This window comes from Triturus cristatus, chromosome 2_2 (genome assembly GCF_964204655.1).
Source record: "Triturus cristatus chromosome 2_2, aTriCri1.1, whole genome shotgun sequence".
Lineage (NCBI taxonomy): Eukaryota > Metazoa > Chordata > Amphibia > Caudata > Salamandridae > Triturus > Triturus cristatus.
This window is the reverse complement of record NC_140582.1, coordinates 525088863-525107038: the sequence shown is the minus strand read 5'-3', so window position 1 is coordinate 525107038 and position 18176 is coordinate 525088863. Positions and strand designations below refer to the sequence as shown.

At 45.4% G+C, this 18176-nt stretch overlaps 1 protein-coding gene across 3 annotated transcripts in view; it reads left to right on the top strand.

Moving 5' to 3' along the window:
* LRBA (LPS responsive beige-like anchor protein) overlaps nucleotides 1–18176 on the top strand; it is a 2426603-nt gene that overhangs the window by 1635780 nt on the left and 772647 nt on the right. For all 3 annotated transcript variants that reach the window (XM_085641653.1, XM_085641654.1, XM_085641652.1), the window contains exons 42-43: nucleotides 5478–5580; nucleotides 8328–8443. In XM_085641653.1, the coding sequence (XP_085497779.1) occupies nucleotides 5478–5580; nucleotides 8328–8443 (219 nt within the window). The remainder of the gene's footprint in view (nucleotides 1–5477; nucleotides 5581–8327; nucleotides 8444–18176) is intronic.

Sequence of the window (18176 nt, the reverse complement as noted above, 5' to 3'; positions counted from 1 at the left end):
GTTCCTCAGAACAACGCGAGTAGCAGAGACACTGTGAAAGGTGAAACGTGCTGGCATCCCTCTGTCCGCGCGCCGGACTGTGACCCTGCCTTAGGGTGGGCAGCACATGCTTTCCCGTGGTGGCCGCCGGGGTCTGTAGTGCCTCACAGCCCTCGAAGGAAGACGAACAGCCTCAAATGACCCACCCGGACTCCCAGCAGACGCCTGTCAGTAAAACAGAGGAATCTGGGGTCTTCTTCCAGTGCCCCCCCTACCCAGTTCATAGAACGCATGCTTCTGTGCACTTTCATGCTTTTACCGCTAGATCGCCTGCCCCGCAACAAGCGCCCTGAAGCTACAGGTCAAGGGTATAGTTGGTGCGGTGTAAAAACGCAAATAAAAACATATAATACTTTGAAGTATGGCAGCTGCCGAAAAACTACTTGGAGAAACATTGAATTATAATCCTATATAAAGTGAATTTAAAGCTCACCGAGGGAAGCACTCACGGCTCCTTGTGATATGTTACAAAGAACATTTCACTCGAGGGACCAAAGAAATGTGATGTTACTCTCGCTTCACGGATTCAGAAAATAGTGATTTATATTAACAAAGCGGCTGCCTACCTCAGTGGAAACTAGAGGAATGTATTATACATGCATACATATCTCATAAATATATGTATTTCCATATGGTCATAACATCTATCTATCTATCTATCTCTCTTTGCCTGTCGGTCTGTCTGTTGGTCGGTCTGTCTGTCTGTCTGTAACATTTAACATTGCCGGGCAGTGACAATACTTTAACCATACACTGATGCGTCTTGCACCACGCACACATGTATTAATTAGCATAGTAATAATGCAGATACCATGACATTTGACTGATCAATAACAGAGTGTATTTTTAGCACTTTCACATTGCGTCACAATAACAACCATAATACTACTAGGAATGATAATAAATTTGTACAGATGTAATACATATCAACATTTAACACGCATTGACATAGCCAATAGGTCTCGCTTTTTGGACTGTATAAGTATTTAGTTATGCAGCAGAATATCCTTGGTGCAACATCATCAACTGTTGCATGGCTAAACACTTATAAGGTCCCAAATGCGAGACCTATTGGCTATGCCAATGCTTGTTTGTTATTACAGATGGGGTGCCAAATTAACTGAGGGAAGGTGTGGTCGGGGACAACAGGGATAGAGGATGAATGCGGGTAACACATGTAAAGGAGGGAGGGTGGGGGCAGGCAGACGAATAGGAGGGGAACAGGGATGCAAAGAAGTACAGGAGGAAGACAGTTCAAACAAATGCACTCTGGTAGAGTGCTTAAACTGAAAAAAGATAAGTTCTTAAAGACTGTAACCTCAAGTGATTCTGCGCTTTACAAGAAAAGAAAAATGAAGACATGCATACTTTAGTCCCCATTTAGATAACTAGGGACAGGCTTCCTAGATGAAGAGACCCAATAATAAACACTCAGGTGAGAAAACAATTCCTTTAAAGTCAAGGACTTTAAGTGGTTGTGACTGCCCTTCCTGTGAGACATTTTTGTGTAATGACACCGCACACTACCTATGCTAATTTGTTCCCCACTGGTATGCCCACACACCATGTTAAGTCATCGTCCCACCATCAGCCCTCACCCATCCTCATGCACCTGGAAACAACAGCTTTTTAACGAAGTATTTTAAAGACATAAAATCCTGCTTCTGGAAAGAAGCAAACACGGCATACAAAGAAGTAAATAAAAGCAAATACGAAAGAGAAAACTTAAGTGACTACTGTGAACATTGTAAATCAAGAACGAACTTGGGCATGCGGTGTAAATAAGCTTGGCATCAATGCGGTTGTGCGTGGGGTAGAGATTAAAAAAAGAAAGTCTGGGTCCTAACAAGAGCCCATGGAACACACTGGTTGTAAGACAGATGGCTGTAGGAGGTACGTGGCCTGGGCAACGGCGTTGGCCTAAACGTGGGAATTCCTCCTCTGAGCAGATGGCACCCAGAGAACGAAAGGTGGAAAGGATGTTCTGGAGATCAGCAACAACACGGGCATAAACGGTGCAGGTGGGGGCCAGCAACCACACAAATATTGGGTGCTTAAACCGAAATTAAAGGAGCAGCTGGGAGCAGCACTGTAGAAGCAGTGACGGGCAGGACATGGTACGTTCATAGAACAATGACACTGTAAATAAGTTGCTAGGGGTGGGAGGTGGTGTTTGGGGAATGGCACGGGGAGATTAACTGAACTGGAAGCAGCTCCATGTGTAGGTGAGTGCCGAGGAGAGAGCAGAAAGAAAAAGTAGTGCACTAAAACAAAATACATGTCTGATAGTCAAAGAACCCATGTAGCAGGGGCAGTCTCCATGGCGGAACAAAACTGCCCAAAGGCGTTACAAATGTATACTATTCACCAACTAAAACAAAGGAATGTGTAAAGGCAGACAAAAGAACCAATGGAAAGTGCTGGGTGTGTTTAAAGCTCATAGAGTGAATACCACAAGTCTCGAAGACAGCGCATGTGCGATACCTAGGCTCAACCTAAAAAGAACACAAGATACCAGAAATGTAATTTTTGTTTTGCGTTTCTCCTGTCAAACTGGGGAAGAGAGAGTAGGTGTGACACAACCGCCGTAAGAGAATTTAGTAGCTTTTATACTGTTTATGCTTCTTTTTTTAGATGTCCTATGTACGCATGCATAAATGTATTTCTATATCCCAGTTCAAAAACCTTTTTTCAACTATATAGCCATAAAAGCACATACACACCTTTATAGTCAGTAAAATGTATACAATCAGTTTGTAAAATCATTCTCAATTCAGTTGATCTTTTAGGCATTTCATTTTATTTGGATGAGTTAAAAAAAAAAGGGGGAGTTATGAAATTTGTATAGTTCAGTTAATAAAATCTCTATACATTATTTGGACTGATAATTCATCAGAATCCTTTTAGCCAGAGGTCTACATTAATAATCAAATGACTGAAAATCTAAACATTTTAAAACATATGATATCAGGGTGCCAGCGGCTAACCCTAATTATTTACTATTCAGGTGTTACTCTGCTATCCTGGGTTGGGGAATGGATTGCTTAAGCAAAGAAGAGTAATAAAAATAAAGCCTCCAATACAGCTAGCAACATTCCCTCACTTGCACGTTGTTAAGAAGCTGAGTAGTAAATAATGGGTGGGATAACTCTTTAGTGTCTTACCCTCATATGGGGGCTGTATCCTCGAGATGTATGCCATCTGTGTGTAATGTGCACTAAGCGCTACATTCTGCTTCTAGGACAGCAAGAATATTTAACTATAATCACCTATAGAAGGGCAACTATGAATGTACTCGTTTTTGCCTTACTCTTCACCTGGACAATAAAAGTGAGATCGCAAAAACAATAAGCTGCCTAGTATCACTTTCCAGAATTCTAATTACCGCTCTATAATGCCTTATACCAAATGTACGGCACAGAGGGAGAATACATTTCTTTCTACCTTCTGAATAAGCCAAACAGAAGAATAATACTTGTTCCACCGTTCCAGTGGCCTTACAGCAAACAGGACATCGCCAATCGACTGCCTTTGGGTCTGGAAGCTATTTATCCGTAAAGGAATGGAGCGGAAGTATCCCCAGACGAACTCTGTTATATCTGCTTTGCTTCTGCAAGTTCATTCTTGTTCAGAAAGACTTCCACAATATACTCATCTTTGAATTCAAGAAAGGATACTGTAAGAGTACCTAAGCTTGACTGCCCAAGCAGGGTTCCATGTTTGTATTGCCAGTAACTAGTCTTAATGGTTGATTTTAGTATCACACTGACCTCCTCCAGGTTTAACCACAGTCTCTCCACCCAGTCTAAGTCAGGCCCATTTTTATGTAGCTTGTCCTAGGTACATTACTTGACCCATAAATGCCTAGTATTTCTGCTAGACCCTGTTAATAGGGGGGGGAGGGGTCAATTCTGCAGTCGCCCAGTTTATTCTCCAGTATAAAATAGTCCTCAGCCCTATCTTACCAAAAACCTGTCTTAACCCTTTGTCTGATCTAAAGGGAACTAGTGCAGTTCTAATGAGAAGGCTGGTCCGTGATCGCATAAACCGATTTTCAACCACCACCAGGGAAGGTGCATCCTTGTTATTTCTATATCTGTATATTCATATGCCTTGACAGTCAAAATGCATGTGGTCCAAAATCTCAGGTTTATTAAATCAGCTGTACAAATAAACATGCAATCACACATGTATGACTGCAGTGCATAGGTCAAATTCCATATTATTACCACAGTATACTACAATTGACATAAGCAACACACTGTCTACATAGTCCCATGTTGTCTGTTGAATTGACAAAGGGAAATCAGCTTATCCCAATATCCGCGAGGTCTCTCTCAGCGATTGTAACACTGGCAACATGTAAGCCGTTATATTCTAGTTTTGGTTAAATACGTTTTATAAAACTACTACTCATGCAAAATTGCCATGTTGTAAATCATAAATGCAGATGTTAGTGTATCAGGCTATTTATTTATTACCATTTTTGAGGGAGGAGATTGGCATCAGTATCCACTCGAAGCGTTGCCTCTCGTTAATTATGGCCCCTCCCCACCACACAATAATACAAAAAAAAGGATCACATTAAACTCTGCTGATCTGTGAGGAAACCTGCGTGTTTAAAACTTCCGAACATTTGGGAAATTAGGGATTATTCGAACCTAAACCATGAAAATAACTTTACACTCCTTTTCACCTTCAACCTAACCAAAGAAAATATAATTTAACAGTATTCTCTTTTCACCCGGATGTAACCAAGTGAAACTGTTTGATTTGACGTGCTAACCTCTTAATCTATACTGGAGCTTTTAAATTATTGTTTTATGATTTTTGAAAATGAAATAACCTATTTGTTAAAGTGAATAAACTGTTTACTAAAGTTAGCTTCACTCCTCCCTTGTCTGCCTCCTCGAGAGGTAATGTTTTGGCACATAATAAATATTTCAAGGTACGTTTTTTTCCTACATATTTTGAGAAAAGCATACAGGATGCACATTTGTAAACCCTTTGTTTTTTGTTTCACATTTTCTCAGAAACATCGATGCAAGCATGAGTCAAATTTAAATCATGAGACCTAGTGAGAAACGGTTTAGCAAAACATACCGTATAATTCTCAACCCGGTCATGGCTTCCGCGTACGCTAGCCAGCTTTCACATGTCATCAATTGAAGTTTTTACATAGGTTTTTTTCTTGATCTCTCTGTTGCAGTAGTGAGGCGGGTAATAACTTGGAGGTGTCGGCTTCATGTTTTTCTTTACATATGTATTTGCGTACACAGGTGGCTCAGGCCTCCTCTCACACACTGTTCTTCTGTATAGAACCACCATGTTTTCTCATGCCATATTGGCTCGTTTGTTAGTTTATGATTTGACATTTTAAATGATGTGATATACCTTGCTGCTGCGTATGATTTCATGGTTCAGCATTTTTTCCACAGTTGCTGTGATGTTCAACTTTCCAGACCATTCAACTGTAAAGAAAGTGGTTCATTGTTTGCCACGCGTTGGCATTGGCACCAATTTTGGACTCCCACAGACAAGGTAACCGGTCTGAACATATTAACCACAATGCTATTATTTATTTTAAGAAAATGTGATTGCAGCTTTTGGAAATTATTTCAGTTTTTTATTTGAAAGTCAGCTTGATCTAGTTGTAAGAAGGGGCATTCCTGTCACTAGTCAGAAATACAAGCTCTGATGGCTATTTTCTGCCATGCATATGATTTTTGACCTGAGAGAATAATGCCCTCAAGTTTTTTTGTAACTCAGCAGTTACTGGAGTTAAATGTTTTGCTTTTAAATTCTCCTTATTTTAAGAACCAATTGGCTACTGCAAAACTTAATAAAAACAATTTTTAAAAAGGGACCAGTTGGCAAAAACAATTACAGGCTATAGGCTTGTGCCTATCGTAAAGTTATTCTTTTCATGAAATGCATTAAACTCTTATGGGTTGCTCATGAAAGTCTATGAAAATTCTAGAGCTTGTCATGCATACACCCTAAACTAAAATGGTAGAAAATCTGCCGATTTGATAAGATTGTGTTTAAATACTTTATTCCTCCACCTGGAATATATTTTTCAAGGTTTTGAAATTCCTTAAGAAAAACCCCTATTAAATTTCTGGCCGTTCATACGGTTTCTCACCTTGGAAAATACACTTGACCGTTGTAAGTATGCTTCCAGGTTTTTATTGAATATGTTCGCAAATACCCATAAAGTTCGGACATTTCAGATGCTTCAAGAATGTTGCATGGGCCACTTCTGACAAACCTTATTCCCTTCCTTATCCTTATCCTTGTCCCTTTCCCTATCCCTATCCCTTTCCCTTTCCCTATCCCTGTCCCTTTTCCCTTCCCTATCACTTTTCCTTTCCCTATGCCTTAATGTGTTCCATGCTTGACGATATTCTTTAGTCAAAACCGAAATTTGCAATCATTTTCAACCACAAATGTACGTTTTCGTTCACCTAAATGATACAAAGCTGCCCAGAAAAGTCCCATGTCTTCTGCGTGGAAAGACAATACGATATCCAGGTGTAGACATTGAACACTGCTGTGCACGTATGCATGCATGGCAAATGATGCACTGGCTAAGCTGCTAACTCTCAAACTCGAGATCCGGAGTTTACTTCTACCTGCATGCTGTTTTTAAGTGTTTCGAGTCAATAGCATTAGAATGACTCACGAGCTCCCAGTTAAAACCCAAAACGTATTCATTTACCAAAACGGAGGGTACTTAAAAAGCAGTCGGGTACTATGTTGCTTTTGTGCACAGTCCTCAAATAAAATAAAATAAATATTTGCTGCCAATCACCCCATTTCTTTTCAACATCTGGAAAGCAGGACTGGGGGGAAATCCCACTTTTTAAACGCTGATATTGTGAAATAGTTGTTGAATAAAACAACTCATACATATTTTGCAGTGGAGGTTCCAGGTTGAATCTCTGAAGCGTTGATTCAACTGATATTTCAGTACCCTGCTGTTCTTGCCAGAAAATAACTAAAGCCGTTAGGTTTATCATATATAAAAAGTACCCATGAAATTAACTAATTGTTCTCCAGTTGAAGAAATGAAGTCACCCTAGGACAATCACATTAAACTGCCTGTGTCTCAGCTAATCTGTGAAAATTGTGCGCTTTTTGAAATAAGCTGGTCTGCAGTGCTAAATTCTGTACATCCCGTTTTCTCGTGTTTGACTTGCATGATCTAAATAGAAGTGTATATTAGAAGATTGATTGCATTTTAATTCTGCATTGTTTTTCATGGGGATCTTTGTGGGAAAATCCACATTGTTTTCTGGCAGCATGGCTGTCCCTGGTGTGTTATTTAAGTAGAATATCAGATTAAATGATGCTGTGCCTCTTTCCTTGGTAATATGTGTGCTGAAAGAGTGTGTTGGACAATGTTCCCCACTTGACGTTCAGGATAAATTCCTCCGTGCTTGATTTATAAATACAAGGAAGTAGTTTAATATATTCTTGTGACAAACTTCAGGAAATCTGCATCGGAAACACCAATAGTTTAATTGCCCTTGTTATTTATAGCTGGGCCCCAAAGTTTCCCAGACGCTGAGGTTTAGGAGAATGGATTTGGAACGCCGCCCCCCCCCCCCCCCCCCCCCCGTCTCTCCTGATTTTTACCACACGGTGCCTTGGCAACATTATATCGTGGCCGGCAGGGTTGTTCCTAGGTGTGAGCTTTTAATGGCGGCCGTGAGTCCCTCCCTAATGTTCCCGATCAGTGGCCGTGTGCGGATTAGGCCCTCGCAGGCCTGGGGCGGCAGCAACCCGCGTGCAGCTGCGGCGGCGGCGGCAGATTTATGAACGTGGCACATGACAATGTCCAGCCCCTGATTTAAGACTGTTATTCTTCTGCCCTCATTAGGTTATAAACCGTGAAAATAAACAGGGGCCCTCTGGTCTAAGCAGAACTACCAGGCCCGACCCCAGCATCCTGCTTCACGTTTCTGCAATAAACCCAATTCCCGTTATAAAGTGCACGTGGTACTGTGCAGACGCGTCTTTTTAATGATTTTGTTTTATTGAAAGGAAGGGATATTGGAACCCGTGCTCGAAATAATTGAAATTCAAGAGGAGAACACAATCTAGATGGAATATTCAACTGTGAGATTTTACTTGTTGCTAGTTTTTGTGTCAAGGTTTGAACTTGGAGAATATTGACCTTTTTATTCTGACGGACATTGGGCGGGAGGTGCGATACCCTGGGGTGGCCCCCTTGTCCATTGAACCTGCGCGCTCACGGCTCCGTGTTTGTTTCTGTCTTGCAGACGCATCTCTCTGGCCACCCCTCGGCAGATCTTCAAGGCTTCGAACATGACCCAGCGCTGGCAACACAGAGAGATCTCCAACTTCGAATACCTGATGTTTCTCAACACCGTGGCTGGTAATATAAGACCCTGATGTTCCCTTCACGCGGGGGCGGGGGAGGTGGGTGTTAGACTTGTTAGTGACGGCTTACTTGCTGGTGCACTTTCCATGTGCGCCACAAACCTCTGACCCTGTGCTGACAGAAACTTCCTCCTCTGCAATCCGACATTTTCTTTTAAATTAGGCCCGGTCTTCCTCGTGGACACAAAAGATCGTATGACTCTTTTCAAAGGGAATGTGTCAGTGTGGTTTCAGCTCTTTTCTGCACCCTCCTGCGCATGATAAATGACTTCCCAAAAATGAAGCAACGTTCTGTATGTAGAAAATCTTTGTAAGGCAAACTACGTGTCGAGCCCATAGGCAGGCCAAGAAGTGGTTCTCTTGTAGCGCTGAGGCTCGAGGCTCAACCCAAGGATGACCGAGGTGACCAGAGCTAGAGCGAAGTATATTACCAGTGGTTATTGACCAGGGAAAAATACAGCGCCTCTCAGTAATTACAGAGCAGACATTTATTTAAAAAATAGATATTTATTTAAAGAGGAAGCTTGTCCACCTAGAACTTCGACGTAATGCTTACTGCAGGGACTCCGTTGCGGGACATCACAGGCCATGATTTAGATATTCGTTACAACAAACAAATGATGGACGGAATGCTGACAATGCAGACATTCTACCCCAGTCAAGAGATCTGGGTTAAATCCATCGTTCTTTTGCCCACTACGCCACCCCAGTTCAGACATGGCCATATGCAAATCAGTCTTGGCCCTGTGCCTCATGGGAACAGTCCAGCCCGAACTGCCAAGCCATGTCTTCCCTGGACCGGAATCAAGCATCCTAGGACCGGTTTCTGGCTATCAGCCGTCATCAGCCAGGATAGCTTGACTCCAGTGGCGTAGTGAACACGGGACCCACGTCTGGGCATACCCATCCCATGCATATGGCCATGTCTCAACTGGGGTGGCAGAGTGGGCTAAAGAACGGTGATGGATTAAACCCAGATCAGTTGACTGGGGGTGAGTGCTTGCAATGTTCAACACTCCGTCCATCATTTCCTTTGGTTTTTGCTTTGTTCGCCATAAGTTGGCAGGGTATGCTCAGACGTGAGTCCCTTGCTCACTTTGCCACTGGATTCAAGCAAGCCTGGCTGAAGACGGCTGAAATGCCAGAAACCGGTCCTCGGAAGCTTGTTTCCGGTCCAGGGAAGACATGGCTTGGCAGTTCGGGCTGGACTGTTCCCATGAGGCACAGGGTCAGACTGATTTGCATATGGCCATGTCTCAACTGAGGTGGCAGAGTGGGCTAAAGAACGGTGATGGATTAAACCCAGATCAGTTGACTGGGGGTGAGTGCTTGCAATGTTCAACACTCCGTCCATCATTTAATTTCATTTCATTTAATTTCCTTTGGTTTTTGCTATGATTTAGATATTGGCAGACGGGCTACTTCGTCACAACGGTGATCGATATCCCGTCCGCCGAAATATAAATCCCATTGGCTATAATGGGATTTTTATTTCGACAGACGGGGTGTCCATCACCGTTGTGACAGAAAAATCCATCCGCCCAGATGTAAATCGGGCCCTAAGTTTCTAGTTCGAATGGCAAAAATTTTGTAACAAATTTGAGCTTTTATCGTAATCCTTTTTTTAAATCTGTTAATCTTTGGTATGTTAGACATTTCCTCATTAATTCTTCACCATGTTCTCTTGCCAACAACCAACCACCTACATGGCTATGGGCAAGGAAGTATTTATGGCATTTCCACTCAGAGGCCACAAGTACCCTGGATAAGAAATGTGCAAAGCAACCTCTCCTAAAGTAGTTCTAAGTAAGAACACAGAACCATAAAATCTCAGGAGGAAGTGACACAGTGAGTGTAGGAAGGTAGGATCCTTCAGGCATGGTTACCCCCCCCCCCCCACACTTTTTGCCTGGTGTCAGTATGTTTTTGACCGAGTCTGACTGGCATCCTGCTAATCAGGACTCCAGTCACTGTGCTGTCTCCCTAAATTGACCATGGTAAGTACTTTTGTACATTTCTTTACGACCTTCGGGTGGGGATCTTCAATGTGGGTTGGCCACCTCTGGGATGGAAGGCGGCTGGGTGGGGGGTGGGGGTTGAGGGCAGTTCTATATGTTGTTTTAGTTACTATTCACACTTTGTACTTGCATTGCACTTCACATCGACATGGCGCTCGCTTCCTGGCAGACAACGATTTGGGCACTGGTTGGATGTCACATTTAGGTAATGTTCAAGGGCCGTCTGCCATCTCCTTCATATCCTGGAATGTCAGAGGGCTCAATAACACCCGAAAAAGAAGACAGGTGATACATTATCTTATTAGACACAAGGTCGATATAGCGTACTTGCAAGAGACCCACCTCCCCACCACAGACTCGGCCAGGTTTGGTGCCAGCTGGGGGGCGCACAGATTTTTCTCCAACTACAGCAATTATGCTAGGGGCACGGCCATTCTGGTTCACAAAAGAATCCCTTTCACACTCATAGACATGACCCGGGACCCTGAGGGCAGATATGTCATAGTCACGGGGAAGCTTTATGGCCGTAAAGTCACCTTAGTAAATGTCTACGCCCCCAATATAGACGGTCCAGTATTTTTCCACAACTTGAACGCACGGGTCATCACACATGACCCTCAGGTCCTGCTTCTGGGAGGGGACCGCAACTTGTTAATACACCCTGTTTTGGACAGCACTTCTAAAGCTCCGGACGCTAAGCCACGTGCTCTGCGCTCCTTGATGGACCTTTGTGAGCACCATACATTAATCGACACTGAACGACGACGCAACCCCACCTTCACCAAATACACCCATCAATCTGGCCCACACGGAACCTGGTCCAGGATAGATTATTGGCTGATCTCTCCCATAGTCGCGGACTGGTGCCACTCCCACACCACACTCCCTTGCACATATTCTGATCACTCGCCCATAGTATTGCATTTACTCCTCCCACGTCCGGAAGGGTACGAAAGACAGTGGCGTTTTTCTGGTAGGGCCCTTCAAGACGGTCTATTTAAGGCTGAAATTCGGGAGGCAATAGAAGATTATTTTGAGTTCAACACTGGCTCGGTGGACATGGCAGCTGTGCTGTGGGAGGGATTTAAGGCACTTATACGGGGGTTTGCATCTCCAAACCGGGGGGGGGGGGGGGGGGGGTACTTAAAGACCTTCGATAAACGTTGAGCCGCATCGAGCGTGAAATAGCTGCATTTGACTCCCAATTGACGAAATCGCCCGATGCAGCGACTCAGGTTGCGCTACTAGCATTACTGACGGAATATAGGGACACTGCAGATCAGGAGATTCTGTACATAGGGAAGTACCTCATGGCTAGGCGATATGGGGAGGGTGAGCGGCCAGGCAGAGTACTGGCGCACATGCTCTGACCACCTTACAGTACAAATCACATCACCGAGCTGCAATCGGCCGCCTGCATCACTCTCTTCCACTGCCGACATTCAGGACGAGTTCTTGGAGTTTTACACTACACTTTATACGTCTAGAGCAGACCCTGACGGCACTGCCCAGACCGCATACCTGGATGAGATTGCGTTGGTGTTTTTGGAAAAACACGTTAGATTTTATGGCACAGCCAATATCCGTCGATGATGTTATACTTGCTATCAACACCCTGAGGGGTGCCACCACCCCGGGATTCGATGGTTTTACCGGAGTCTTTTATAAGGAGTTCAAGGACACTTTGGCCCCCCAGTTAATTGAAGTATATGCGGAGGATCTGGAGAAGCAGAACCTACCTCCCACAATGCGTGAGGCTGTGATCATTCTGCTTCCAAAGCCAGGCAAGGACCCCAAACAATGTGGCTCTTATTGGCCAGTGTCCTTATTGAATTTGGACTACAAGATCTTGGCGAAGGTACTTGCTAACAAGCTATCACAACTGATGCAATATATCATTTCCCCAGTGCAGTCTGGCTTTGTCCCCAAACGCTCAACATCCCTGAATCTCCGGACGCTGTTCACCGTCTTGCATAGAATTCAACCTGAGGCGCCGGCTGCGGCGGTGCTCCGTGACGCTGTAAAAGCGTTTGACTCTCTGGAGTGGCCATTTCTCGTGGAAGTGATGCAGCGAATGGGCCTTCCTTTCAGCTTCATTGCTATTGTCTCCCTACTATATAGCAGACCGTTGGCACGGCTTCGCTTTAATGGCACGTTGTCCGCGCCATTCTGTTTGCATCGAGGGACCAGACAGGGATGCCCCCTGTCTCCCCTACTGTTCATCCTGGCAATGGATCCGCTAGTCAGACACTTCCAAGAGCGCCACCTGCATAGAGGCCTACAGTTTAACACGGGCCCACTACTGGTGTCCCTATATTCGGACGACACTATCCTGTATGTCCGGGAACCACACTTCAACCTAACTTCCCTGATACCGGAGATTATCAGATTTGGCTGGTTTTCGGGGCTGGGTATCAACTGGCACAAATCAATCATATTCCCGCTTACAGCGAGCACAGTCCCATGGGATTGCGAATTCCCGCTAGAATGGTGTCACGACTCAGTGAAATACCTAGGTGTTCATATTCATTTGGACATGGCTCAGATGACCCGTTTGAACTATGGCCAGACCTTCCAAAAACTTGAGGCACAATTGTACAGCTGGCTGAAATTACCATTATCGCTGGCGGGCTGGGTGACTGTCCTAAAAATGGTGGTTCTCTCCAAATTTTTATATCTTTTTAATAATATCCTTTGCCCATGCCGGATGCCTTTTTTCGCAATCTACGTTCAATCTTGATCCGACTGGTTTGGGGTGGAAAAAGGCCCTGCGTCCGTTGGTCCATTCTGACCCTGCCATATGATCAAGGGGACTTTAATGTTCCAGATTTACAATTGTACTATTTGGTTGCGCAGTGCCGTTATGCACACACTTGGTTTCACCCTGAAGCTCTTCTCCCTTTTTTGAAACCGGAGGCTGACCTAGTTCTCCCTGACAAGCTGCGTGAGGTGCTGCCAGGTGGTTTTCCGCGGGTCAGGAGTGACATTCAAACGGTTTCCACGACTACTTGAGCATGGGAAAGGTTGAGGAAGCGCACAGGGGCCGCAATTCTGTATTCCTCGGCATTACCATTACCCAATGCTAGATGGTTTCCGATTACGGGAGAGGGCACAATGCGGCATACATTAGCTGCCTCGGACATAGTGAAGGTGGGTGACCTGTTCCCCGGGGGTCATGTTCTCTCCTTAGACGAAGATGACAGATTCTCTGATTGCAATTTCCTGACCCGCTTCAACATGTCCAGAATGATATCTGCGTTGCGCGCTAAGTTTCCCACGTATCCGGTGGAGCCTGATTCATTCCCCCCACTAACTTTGATCCTTGAAAACACAAGCGGCGCACGCTTAATTTCCAAATTGTACAGGACTTGTGCTCAGATGCTACCTGTAGATGACTCCAAGCTTAGGCTGGAGTGGGAAACGGACACGGGAGGGCCAATCTCAGATAAACAATTGGCAATGTGCTGTGAGGCTACCAGGGACATCTCACTCAATAGTCGGCATAAGTTATTACATTTTAAATTTCTTCGTCGCGCCTAATTTACACCTGCCATGGCCCATAAGATTGATGCTTCCAAGCCACACACTTGTTTAAAATGTGCTTCCCCGCATGCTGACTTTCTGCATTTGGCCTGGTCTTGTCCTCGACTACACACCTACTGGACAGCAGTGCATGAGACCCTGGGGAAGATTGTTGGTATCCCTCTTGTCCCCCTCCCTGAAATTGCCTTCTTGGGGTATACAATCCAGATTCCCAAGAAAGTTAGGAAGTTGGCCTCCCTTGGGCTGCTGTTGACAAAGAGGGAGGTGGCTATTCATTGGGGGCAGAAAGACGTCCCCTAAACTGCAGGATTGGTTGACTAGCCTGACTTGCTGCAACACTCGGGCGGAAATATATGCCAGCCTCCTGCCATTGACATCACGCCCCAGAGACATCTGGGGTCCACTGAGGGCACATCTTAACGCAGCCAAGCAGATTTCAAACTCACAGGCAGGCAGTGGTATTGTGCCTGAGGGGGTGGGCTGAAGATGAGGCCCGGAGGCACACAGATATTGGATGTGGCGGTGTGGGACAGAGGGGTGGGGTAGTGCTCAGTGCGATTGCACGACATGGACAGCCTTAAGTGCACCAACTTGGATTGGGGGTTGCGGGAGGGTGTTACAGGGGAGGTTTTGGGGTTAGTGTCGACTGAGATGTTACTATTTTTACTGATTGGTCCGATGTCCGCTATTGCGCTACAACTGTCAGGAATGTTTTGGCTTGTATGTGACGACTGTTTATGCAATGCACTGTGAATTATTTCCTTTATTTGAACATAAAGTGTTAAAAAAAAAAAAGTACTTTTGTACAGTCACAGTTCTCCAGTTTTGGACCTTTCATAGATTCACTTGCTTAAATCATCTCCGTCGTCTTAGTGGGAGCCGCACGGTATACTTATAATAGCAATAGTAAAACTACCATAGGCTACAATGCAGTAAACAGTCACTGCAATAGCCTATCCATTTTTTTTTTGTAAAAAGTGTGAGAAGTTGGCCTGATATATGATGTCACTAGTTCTAGTGTACACCTTGTATCAGTCCAAACAACCCTTATGGTGATTGGTTGTAAAGTCAACCTTATAGACCAGCTATCCTAGTGGTAGCATGGACAAGAGCAGTCTTAGGCTAAACTCTGTATGGCATGTGAAGCCAGCTGTTATACCATTTGCAACCCCTTGAATACCAACTGAAAGGACACCACAAGAGATATATATAAAAATAGAATGTATTTATTCTAGTCAAAATACCCTCAGCACTCTTTATGAGATTCGAGGTAAGTACAACACAATCTTATTTAAGCATACATAAGTCACACAGGTAATTAATACAGTTAGGCCCTAGGGGCCACGCAAACCATATACTAAGTAAGTGGTATAAGAACCACTGTCACGAACACAGGTTAGGCCTAGGCCTAGGGAATCGCTGGGGCTACACTATCCTATCAGTTGCTAGGCAGTGGGAGGCCCACGGGATTCAGGTGCAGAGTGGAAACACTCACGCGTAATGCGTTAAAGTCGATAGAAATAGTAATGTTTAGAAATTAAGAGTTTTAGGACACTTCGGAAGGAACTAGGAGTTAAAGACTTGTAAACTAGACACTAGGATAGTCAATGCCCTTGTGAGCACCGGAGTACTCAAGTTACCTAGCCCACGGGCTGCGGGTGCATAGGTGTGAACTTGCGTCGGGTTTCGTTGTCGACTCCTATGGATGCCTGAAGAAAAGATGCTGACAGGCAGTCAGTGAAGAGTGTCTGGTGGATTCCAAGGATGGAATCAAGAAGCCGGATACCTGCAAGCAGAGGGGACGAGAGTCTAGGTCACCAGCCAGGAGCCGGGAAGGAACCAGGAGGGAACCAGGCGATGTCGTGAAGATGCAGGTGAAGAGGTGAAGCTTGTCGCAGCAGCCACGGGTACCAGGAGGCGTCGAGGACGACCAGAACCAGGAGGCGAGCTGTCCCACGAGGGCTCTTGCTGTTGGCGGCGTCGATGTCGAGTTTGGACACAACAAGCCTTGGCAAGCGCAACCCACGCAGAATGAAGGATTCGCTTCTGTTGCAGACCAGGAAGGCCTGAGGTGCTTCTCTTTCACAGGGAAGCAAGGGCCAGTCTGGAGGAGCCAAACCAGCGGTGGAAAGTCAAAGGTTCGTCGTCGCAGAGGTCACTAGCCAACGGGCAAGCAACTGGACAGACGTGTCGAGCAGGAAAATGCAGAAGGGCCCCACGCAGAACTCGTGGAGTGTGGAGGGCTGATCTTTGGTGCAGATGGTGCTCGGGGTTGGGGCTTCTCAATCCCAAGAGTACAACTTCAAGGATGCCTCAGAAGCTGCGCTGGAAGCAAGTAGCCAATTTTCCCAGGTAGCCGGTCCCACGTCTCTCGTCGCCTCCACGGATCTCAGCTTTGCTGTGGATGTGGATCAGGGTCGGAGAAGTCTGGAAGTCAAGGCGCTGGTTGGGCTCTGCAGTCGGTTCCTCGTAGAACGTTGAGCAAAGCAAACGGCAGGTCGCTTGATGGTGCCTGTTTGCACAGGGTGGCCACTCCTTGGCCACAAGGGAGATTCTTCAGTCTTCTTCCGTAGTCGAATGTCGAAGGTCCAGAGTTTCTGTTCAAGTTTCAGTTATCAGGATAATCCAAAGTCCTAGGGACTCAGCTCCCACTCTTATACTAATCTGGGGGGCTGGGTTACCTGCTAGGTCCCTCCTATGGGTGGGACCAGGGAGGGGGGTGGTTACACCCCCTTCCCTTTGTTCAGTTTCGCGCATGGGCTGGGGCTGGATTGCCCCAGCACCGGTTTGAACCGGACTATGCGTGGGACACCTTGTGTGCCCCAGGCAGTGTCTCGTTTCATTCATCCCTCCCTGCCCCAATACACTAAGGCCTGTCTAGGGTGGTGCTTGCACCTCCCAAGGCAGGAAACCTATTGTCCAAGCCTCCCTCGCTGGAAGGACTCCCAGCAGCAGGAGGTCAGACTTGTGTCTGTGGCAGCAGCATCCATTTTGTGATGCTGGGGCTCTGGTTAACTTTAACCGGGTAGTAGGTCTTCAACATGTCTTCTCCCTCTAGAAGGGAGGAATACTATCCTCATCGCCAGAAATGGTGTGGGGTTAGTATTCCAAAGTGTTAGACACCTTACACGACATGTTTTGATAAAGCCAAACCATAGTTACCATAACAGCGAGGATTATAAGGCACTTTAAGAGTATATGGTAGGCGATATCATAGAACAGCTATAAGGACATGGTTCCGAAAGCTGCAGACAGGCTCAGCTCATGCTAGAGCACCATCTCACATGTTACCAAGCACTCTGCCTTCAGGGTTGTTAAGGCCTGCCATAGGAGTGACTGATAGGTTACCCATGTGTCTATATATAAGGTAGGTATAGGAATACTACACCTAAGCAAGGGGTGATTACACAACCTTGCCCCAGCTGAGTGATCAGCCAGTTGTCATAATGGAAGGCCAGCCAGGGGTGGCATAATACATGCTGCAGCCCCTGGTAGGCCTAGGGTACACCTATGCCCTGTGTACCTAAGGTACACTGTACAGGGCCCTAGAAGGTGATCCTTACCAATTGGGTTATGTACCTAAAGTATATAGTATGAATTTAGACAGAGAACAGCTGGGCTGTGGGTCTGATTAGCAGGCCCACAGCCACATCTAAGTCGAAAACCAGTGAAGCAAAAGCAAAAAGTGGGGGTGAACATAGAAAGCAGACCCATCTCTCCTACAAAAAGAACCAAACTTAAGAAGTAGCCAATCAGGCAACAGCACCCTGTAGCACACTCTCAGGAAAGGCTAGGTTCCTCAGATTTTCTACCGCACGCCGTGTGAAAGGGAGTCTCCCTGAGCTCTGCTCAGTTTCTTCTTTTTTCCAGATTTATACTCAAATGTCAGATTCTTCAACGAAAGGTCACTTCAGGTCTTGTGGAACATGCTGAAAAAAGAGACTGCATGCTGAGGATTCCCATAAGAACTCTATATACGGTCTCTACCCTCAGCATAAGGTAAAGGACTGCAAAATTTGTTGGACTTTTTGAACCAAAGACAGAGAGGGTAGGTGGTTGATTTGGCTTCAGAGACTAAAAACAAATCTGATGTTGTCTCGGAGGATGAGTAGAGCTCTACCTCTCAGACCTCTCAGGAAACATCTGAAAGGAGAAAAAAGTCTCATG